This window comes from Macaca mulatta, chromosome 1 (genome assembly GCF_049350105.2).
Source record: "Macaca mulatta isolate MMU2019108-1 chromosome 1, T2T-MMU8v2.0, whole genome shotgun sequence".
NCBI classification, from domain to species: Eukaryota; Metazoa; Chordata; class Mammalia; order Primates; family Cercopithecidae; genus Macaca; species Macaca mulatta.
Window position 1 is genome coordinate 59,665,694 of NC_133406.1, and position 8,933 is coordinate 59,674,626.

At 55.5% G+C, this 8,933-nt stretch overlaps 1 protein-coding gene across 2 annotated transcripts; it reads left to right on the forward strand.

The window, feature by feature from the left end:
* The first annotated feature begins 774 nt into the window (after positions 1-774).
* Positions 775-8,714, forward strand: ELF3 (E74 like ETS transcription factor 3). 2 transcript variants are annotated; one of them, XM_015120231.2, is made up of 10 exons: positions 775-983; positions 2,117-3,142; positions 3,565-3,735; positions 4,410-4,631; positions 4,797-4,889; positions 5,093-5,212; positions 5,400-5,489; positions 5,634-5,750; positions 6,252-6,447; positions 7,931-8,714. In XM_015120231.2, exons 3-10 carry the CDS (start codon positions 3,573-3,575, stop codon positions 8,043-8,045), a joined length of 1,116 nt encoding a protein of 371 aa, XP_014975717.1. In that variant the 5' UTR covers positions 775-983; positions 2,117-3,142; positions 3,565-3,572; the 3' UTR covers positions 8,046-8,714. The 2 variants fall into 2 exon arrangements, with proteins under 2 accessions (XP_014975717.1, XP_014975722.1); XM_015120236.3 differs by lacking the exon at positions 775-983 and having other exon boundaries at positions 3,006-3,256.
* The last annotated feature ends 219 nt before the right edge of the window (positions 8,715-8,933 follow it).

The following is an 8,933-nucleotide window of genomic DNA, read 5'->3' on the forward strand; positions in this document are numbered from 1 at the left end:
TGGCATTTTGACAGCAAACTCCTGTGGCTCTTTCAGGACTGTTCCTGGCAATATGTTATTGACAAGGACTATTTTAGGGCTATCCAGTTGCCTCCCCCTCTCCCCAACCTGGTGTCTAGCTTATCAGTAGCTATCTTTCCTTGCTCTTTACAAAAATCTATAGCACCCACAGGCCCAGTAATCATGAAAGGTCACTGGAAGGAAAGGCTGGAAGTCCTTCTTCTAACAGCCGTTCTGTGACTCCACTAACTTTGTGGGTTCCCATTTCATAGCACAGGTATCCTGAGCTGTGTAGCCTGCCTCACTCGCCACCTTTGTACCCGACAGGCCTACTGGATGTGGCTGTCCTTTTGTAGGGCATCCTCCCATCCCACAGATGAGGCTGTGCTGCCGTGTGGGCAAGCTCTGTGGGGAGAGAGGAGGCCAGTGGGCTGTTTTTGCCATCACAGAGTACTGGGAAGCCCCTGGCATCCTGCTCCGTAGCTCTCTTGACCACTATCCTGGAATCTTCTCCCCACCCCCATCCCCATGCTTCCAAGGCACTGACCTCAATCCAGTCTTTCCCACTTATCTCAAGCTGCTAGTCTGTAGGGATTCCTTATCTCAGCTCCATGTCACCGGTGAGGAAGCTCCAAGAAGGCAAGGGAGCTGAGAGCCTTCTCATTTTTCTCATACATCCTCCTCTTCACCCCGCCATCCTGGGAGCCCCAGCCAGATACTCTTCAGGGCAGGGAGCACGTGAGCAGCCCTGGGGCTAGAAGCCGGTTCTCCCACATTCCTGGGTGAGGGACTGGGTGGAGGGTGTGCCTGCCTCAGGCTCCTTGGGGGAGGCCCCCTGAAGGGCTGGGGAAAATCCTACTGAGCCCCAGGCTCTCCTGCCTGCACTGTCCCAGTGCGGGGGTGGGGGGTGGGGGTGGGGTTGGGGGGGGAATCCTGGACATTAACTCTCTCCTAGGCACCCAGGCGCTTCAGAGAGGAGGAAGGTAAGAAGCAGATTCTCTGGGCAGGACTTTCTTTGTCCTCAGGCTATAGAGTTAAAGAAAGGAGTATCTGTGGAAGGTGGAGTCACCTTTTGTTTGAGTAACCATTTCACCCACCCTGGCTGAGGGTGGCCAGGAACTCCGCAAGTTATGCATTAATGGAGGTGGGTCACACAGATCCTACATTTTTTTTTTTTTGAGATGGAGTGATTACAGGTGTGAGCCACCGGATCCTACATTTTTAGATGCATAAAAATCTAGATCTGGGCTAGGCACGGTGGCTCATGCTTGTAATCCCAGTACTTTGGGAGGCCGAGGCAGGCAGATCACAAGGTCAGGAGATCGAGTCCATCCTGACTAACACGGTGAAATCCCATCTCTACTAAAAATACAAAAAGCCGGGTGTGGCGGTGGTCTGTAATCCTGGCTACTCGGGAAGCTGAGGCAGGAGAATTGCTTGAACCCAGGAGGCAGAGGTTGCAGTGAGCAGAGATCGCGCCACTGCACTCCAACCTGGGTGACAGAACGAGATTCCACCTCAAAACAAAATAAACAAACAAAATGCTAGATCTGGAAGCGATCTTAGGGATTATTGAATTCAGACAACCTCATTTTTTATAGATGAGGAAACAAGCGCAGACTCCAAGGGTCTCACCCAAGATGACACAGTTGCAGATGTTGGCTACAAGTCTCCTGCCTCAGCCACCTGTATTACCCCATTCAGGATCTCAAGGAGGGTCTATAAGACCCTGTCCATTGTGTTTCAGGCTGAGTCCATAGAGACAACCACAGACATGGGGGACTCTACCCACAGGGAAGGCAAGGGCTCTGACCATGGAGCTGGGAGGGAAGACTCTGAGTCCTGTGCAGGGAAAGAGCAAGGGTTTCATGTACAACACACCTGCATACCTGGGTGTGAATCTCAGCCCCACCCCTTCACCAACTCTGTGTGGCCTGGGCAAGCCATTCTAAGGGAACCCTCCACGCTGCAACTTTCTTGTCTATAAAATGGGAATAACCATGCATTCCTTACAGGACTTTTTTGGTGTGAGGATTAAATGAGAGAATATGTTGAAAAGTGCTTGGTAAATATATTAATACTATGCGTTCCCTCTTCGTTGAATGACGTGACCCAGATAGTCAGGCTTCTGACCACTAGAGGGCAGCAGAAGGCACCGGAAAACTGGGTCCAGTGAACCAGAGATTGGATGGAGTCCAGAGAGCAGGGATGAACTTATCCGTGTGGATTCTGGCAACTCCGGCAGGGAGGGCTTCAGCAGACGCTGAGGGAAGAACTTTCAAGCAGAGCCGGGTCTCTTCAGGAGTGACTGCAGCAACCCTGATGCTTGGATGGAGTTCAGGCAGGTGATGGTAGTGAAGACCTTGCCAACAGATTGAGTGCTGGAGAAGGACCCCTTTAGTGGGGACCCTGGAGCCAAGGCTAGGCTGGCAGGCCCAGCCACCACCAATTAATCCATGAGTATTGCCCAGCGTTGAGCCTGGAGCACCTGCCAGCCCCTGGCCAGAGTCCTGGGTGTTCTGGGAAAAACCCCTAAACCTAGTAACTCCTCTCCCTACTAGGCCTCTTTGTCGCTGAATCGCTGGAATTTAGGGGCCAGCAGCTTTCTGATCCAGGTCAGCCAGAGGTTCACAGTCCCTCACTTTCCCTCCCCCTGCCTGGCCCATCTCTGGCCTGGCCCCTGGGAGGATTTTCCTGGGCCAGAGGGCAGCAGAAAGCACAGATGCCCACCCCAGCAATGTTCCCGCCACCTGCCCAGGCTAGTGCCCTGTGCCCAACCCCAGAGGGTGCGGGATGACAGACTCTGACAATCATTAAACCAGCCGGGCCTGATTTCCCAGCACCGCCTGCTAAGATCCGGGCCAAGTGGCACTGAATATGCAAATCACCTGGGGCCAGGAGCCCAGTCTAAAGGCCAGGAAATCCCCTCCGTCCAATGAGCCACCAGCTCAGGTTACTGCAGGGGATGTACTATAAAGGCCTGAGCTCAGGGAGGAGCTCCCTCCAGGCTCTATTTAGAGCCAGGTAGGGGAACGCAGCGGCCAGACACCTCAGCGCTACCTGGCAGAACTGGATTTCTCTCCCACCTGCGGCTTAAGCCTGACTGCCAGCCTGCCTGCCACAGCCGGACTCCACCACTCCGGTAGGATTCCCTGCCTGTCATTCCCTAGAACAGCTCTTGGGAAACTGCAGAGGGGTCCAGAGGATTTGCGGTTCTGAATCTGCGCACTCCAGTCTAGGATCTCCGAGCAAGAGCGTAGGTGTTCTAAGTGTCGAAGAACAGACAGAGATCGTCTCTGGGAGGGCAGAATGGCCATGACGCTGCCAGTCTGACTCCAGGGCCCCAGAGATCTGAGGAGGGAAGTCCAGCTGGAGGCTTCTGTGGTCCTGCCCTGGTCTGAGATCTTGGAGCCCTTCTTGAAGAGAGGGTGTCTGCAGAGTTGATGATCTTCCTGCCCCTGGGGGCTACTCTTGCCCATCATTGGGCAAAGCAGAGTAGCTGGGAGTGTAAGGAGAGGACCCTTGTCCCCTCACCAACCTCATCCCCTCTCCCCCTACCCACAGGTAGCCTCATGGCTGCAACCTGTGAGATTAGCAACATTTTTAGCAACTACGTCAGTGCGATGTACAGCTCAGAGGACTCCGCCCTGGCCCCTGTTCCCCCTGCTGCCGCCTTTGGGGCCGATGACTTGGTGCTGACCCTGAGCAACCCCCAGATGTCATTGGAGGGTACAGGTGGGTCTCAGCGGGGTGGGATGGGGCACGGAGTGGGAGACAGATCCATCTAAGGGCCTGTTAGACAAATGGGAGAATGGGCAGGGAGGAGGGTCTCTGGACGAATTCCAGGGCTAGAGGCTGAGACGTAGTGACTGAGGTGCTGGGGGTTGTGGGGCTGTGACAGTCAGAGGGAGGTGTCAGATACCAGGACAAGGGTGTTGTGAATGCTACCTCCTGCCCCTACTCTTGCGATGGCTCCAAGGGCTGAGGTGTGAATCCCCAGTGTGCTCTAGGAATGGGGCTGTGTGGGCTGGGAATGGTGGCTCACACCTGTATTCCCAGCACTTTGGGAGGCTGAGCTGGGTGGATCACCTGAGGTCAAGAGTTGGAGACCAGCCTGGCCAACATGGTGAAACCCCATCTCTACTAAAAATACAAAAATATTTTAGCCCATCTTGGTGGTGGGCACCTGTAAGCCCAGCTACTTGGGAGGCTGACGCAGGAGAATTGCTTGAACCCAGGAGGTGGAGGTTGCAGTGAGGCGAGATGGCGCCATTGCACCCCAGCCTGGGCGACAGGAGCGAAACTCCGTCTCAAAAAACAAACAAACAAACAAACAAAGAAACAAAACAGCGCTGTAAGGTCTGCTGGGTGGTCTGGACTGAGCCTGTTGCCATGCCTGGCCCTTGCAGAGAAGACCAGCTGGTCGGGAGAACAGCCCCAGTTCTGGTCGAAGACACAGGTTCTGGACTGGATCAGCTACCAAGTGGAGAAGAACAAGTACGACGCAAGCGCCATTGACTTCTCACGGTGTGACATGGACGGGGCCACCCTCTGCAATTGTGCCCTTGAGGAGCTGCGTCTGGTCTTTGGGCCTCTGGGGGACCAACTCCATGCCCAGCTGCGAGACCTCAGTGAGTCCAGGCCCCTGGAAGCGGGGGAGCAGCTCCATATGTTGAGCTGAGTTGAGTTCAGTGTGACAGTGGGCAGGCCCTGGAGCTCTGGGCCAGCGGCACAGCCAGAGAGAACTCTTCAGGGAGGGATGAAGGGAGTGTGACCCTTCCTTCCTTCCTTGTCAGCTTCTAGCTCTTCTGATGAGCTCAGTTGGATCATTGAGCTGCTGGAGAAGGATGGCATGGCCTTCCAGGAGGCCCTAGACCCAGGGCCCTTCGGTGAGAACCCGTTTTCTCCTTCCTTCCCCAGCGTGTCTTGTCCCATCCCTGCCCCTCCACAGAGTGCTAGAGATGACCCCCTCCCCAGACTTCTTCCTCCCTCAATTAGAAAAATTGCAGCAGGTCATCAGACCCATGGGCAGCCTCACCTGTCCTGGTCTGGTCCCCTGAGCCCTCTCTGAGTTCTCACCTCCTCTTCCCAGACCAGGGCAGCCCCTTTGCCCAGGAGCTGCTGGACGACAGTCAGCAAGCCAGCCCCTACCACCCCGGCAGCTGTGGCGCAGGAGCCCCCTCCCCCGGCAGCTCTGACGTCTCCACCGCAGGTGAGAGTCTTCTCTGGGCCACAACCTCCCTTCCCCAAAGTGTCCCTGGTTCCCTCCGGCTCCCAGCACCAGAACTCAGGCCTTCTGGCAGGAATAGGAACAGGCTGGGAAGTGTGTCCTGAGAGCCAGCAGCATGGTTCAGCAGAGGGTGGGCCGGCAGGGGACTTACTCTGACCCCACCCCCCAGGGACTGGTGCTTCTCGGAGCTCCCACTCCTCAGACTCCGGTGGAAGTGATGTGGACCTGGATCCCACTGACAGCAAGCTCTTCCCCAGAGGTGAGTCGAGGGAGGTCCCCAAGAGGGTGTCCCATTTAGCAGTGTACAGAGGGCCCGGCTCTTTCTGCAGCCTTTTCCTATAGAGGGGCTGCTCTCCCTAACTCCCCCCTTGCCCTCCTTGATCTTCCACCACCGCCCCCACAGATGGCTTTCCTGACTGCAAGAAGGGGGATCCCAAGCACGGGAAGCGGAAACGAGGTCGGCCCCGAAAGCTGAGCAAAGAGTACTGGGACTGTCTCGAGGGCAAGAAGAGCAAGCACGGTGAGCTTCAGGGGCCCCTGGGTCCTCCCTGCACCGAGGCTGAGCTGCTTCCCCGGGCACTGCGGGTCATTGTGGGTATCCCTCCTGCCGTTCTTTCTGGCCTCCAAACGGCCTTTGTTAAGGCTGTGCACAAGCTGGGGGCTCTATGGTATTGGTCACCACCTAATTACAGAGCCTTGCTTGGTGGTCCTGGAGAGGAGGAGGAAATAAGGCTCCCAGTGGGAGGCTCATGGCACTAGAGTCCTGTCCACTGACTCCAGCCCTCTCTGCACTTGGCCACTGTCCTGCCTTCTGGGACACCCTTGGTGTAAGGAGGCAGCTGGTGGGTGCTTACGTGGGCTGAGGAGAAAAGCAGTCACTGCAGTACCCACACAGAGGCACTCTGGAGGGGCTTGCTCCATGCTGTGGCCGAGTCAGCAGTGCGCCGGGGCGGGCAGGGCCAGCTGGCCTTGAGTGAGAGGGGACACCTGGATGGCAAACTGACGGAGGCTGGCCTTGTAGCACCCAGAGGTACCCACCTGTGGGAGTTCATCCGGGACATCCTCATCCACCCAGAGCTCAATGAGGGCCTCATGAAGTGGGAGAATCGGCATGAAGGCGTCTTCAAGTTCCTGCGCTCCGAGGCTGTGGCCCAACTGTGGGGCCAAAAGAAAAAGAACAGCAACATGACCTATGAGAAGCTGAGCCGGGCCATGAGGTGAGCTGGCGGCCAGGACCCTCACCATGCAGCCAGACACGGGGACAGTGCTCACACTCCCACTGCCCTCCTGGATGCCACTTGGCTGCATGCAACAAGGCTGAGTCCTGTAGAGTGAGGACAACATCTGGGTTGGCCTACTTGGTGGATTAAACGACAACAGGGAGGAAGTATCAGCCTGGCGGATGGCAGACACAGTGTGCTTGAGCTAACAGCAACATTTCTTGTATCACCTGTGAGGCTCGTCCTCAGGAAGGCACCTGGAGAGTCGGGAAGTGGGCGGGAGCTGTGCCCACCCAGGGCCTGGCTTTCTCCTCATTGAAGCACTTAGCTTGCTTTTCTCCGGGCCTCAGTTTCCTCCTATGTCCAGGGGTAGACTAGGTCATCTTAAGGTCCCATCCAGCCCTAAAATCATATACTTACTTTCTTTTTTTTTTTTTTTTTTTTTTGAGACAGAGTCTTGCTCTGTGGCCCAGGCTGGAGTGCAGTGGCTCGATTTCGGCTCACTGCAAGCTCCGCCCCCTGGGTTCACGCCATTCTCCTGCCTCAGCCTCCCGAGTAGCTGGGACTACAGGCGCCTGCCACCACGCCCGGCTAGTTTTTTGTATTTTTTTAGTAGAGACGGGGTTTCACGGTGTTAGCCAGGATGGTCTCGATCTCCTGACCTTGTGATCTGCCCGCCTCGGCCTCCCAAAGTGCCGGGATTACAGGCTTGAGCCACCGTGCCCGGCCTTTTTTTCTTTTTTAAATAGAGACAAGGGTCTCTGTGTTGGCCAGGCCAGTCTCAAACCCCTGGTCTCAAATGACTGCCCTGCCTTGGCCTCCCAAAGTGCTGGGATTACAGGTGTGAACCACTGTGCCTGGCCTTTTCTTTCTTCTTCTTCTTTTTTTTTTTTTTTTTTTGAGACAGGGTCTCACTGTGTTGACCAGGCTGGAGTGCAGTGGTACAATCTTGGCTCGCTACAACCTCTGCCTCCCAAGTTCAAGTGATTCTTATGCCTCAGCCTCCCAAGTAGCTGGGATTACAGGCACCTGCCACCATGCCCGGCTAATTTTTGTATTTTAAGTAGAGACGGGGGTTTCACCCTGTTGGCCAGGCTGGTCTTGAATTCCTGACCTCAAGTGATCCGCCCGTCTCGGCCTCCCAAAATGCTGGAATTATAGGCATGAGCCACCGTGCCCAGCTGCCTGGCCTTAAAAATCATGTACTTTAATGATCAGACCCCAGTCATAGCCATAGGATACAAAGAAGCAAGGGCAGAGAGCCATGTGTCCTGGGCACAGTTACTGGCCAGTATAGGGACAGAGCTTCTGCTTACGGGTGGGAAGAACAGAGGAGTTCAGGAAGTGTGAGTCAGGCTCGGCTTAGGCAGATACCAGTGGGCATGGGTCACCTGGGGGTAACGCGGGCTAGGTGGGAGGGCTGGCGACTCGGGGCCCGTTTCCTGCCTAAGCACCTCTGACCATCCTTCTCCCCACCCAGGTACTACTACAAACGGGAGATCCTGGAACGGGTGGATGGCCGGCGACTCGTCTACAAGTTTGGCAAAAACTCAAGTGGCTGGAAGGAGGAAGAGGTTCTCCAGAGTCGGAACTGAGGGTTGGAACTATACCCGGGACCAAACTCACAACCACTTGAGGCCTGCAAACCTTCCTGGGAGGACAGGCAGGCCGGATGGCCCCTCCACTGGGGAATGCTCCCAGCTGTGCTGTGGAGAGAAGCTGAAGTTTTGGTGTATTGTCAGCCATCATCCTGGGACTTGGAGACTATGGCCTTGCCTCCCCACCCTTCTCTTGGAATTACAAGCCCTGGGGTTTGAAGCTGACTGTATAGCTGCAAATGTGTCTCCTTTAATCTGGTGCCTCCTCAAACCCAGTCTCAGACACTAAATACAGACAACACCTTCCTCCTGCAGACACCTGGACTGAGCCAAGGAGGCCTGGGGAGGCCCTAGGGGAGCACCGTAATGGAGAGGACAGAGCAGGGGCTCCAGCACCTTCTTTCTGGACTGGCGTTCATCTCCCTGCTCAGTGCTTGGGCTCCACGGGCAGGGGTCAGAGCACTCCCTAATTTATGTGCTATAAATATGTCAGATGTACATAGAGATCTATTTTTTCTAAAACATTCCCCTCTCCCACAGAGTGCTGGACTGTTCCAGGCTCTCCAGTGGGCTGATGCTGGGACCCTCAGGATGGGACTCCCGGCTCCTTTCTCCTGTGAATGGAGGCAGAGACCTCCAATAAAGTGCCTTCTGGGCTTTTTCTAACCTTTGTCTTAGCTACCTGTGTACTGAAATTTGGGCCTTTGGATCGAATATGGTCAAGAGGTTGGAGGGGAGGAGAATGCAGGTCTACCAGGCTGAGGGGTGAGGGCAAAGGCTGACGAAGAGGGGAGTTACAGATTTCCTGTAGCAGGTTTGGGCTTACAGACACGTGGACTGGGCTGGGAGGCGAACAAAGGAAGCCGGTGAGACTGTCAGAGAATG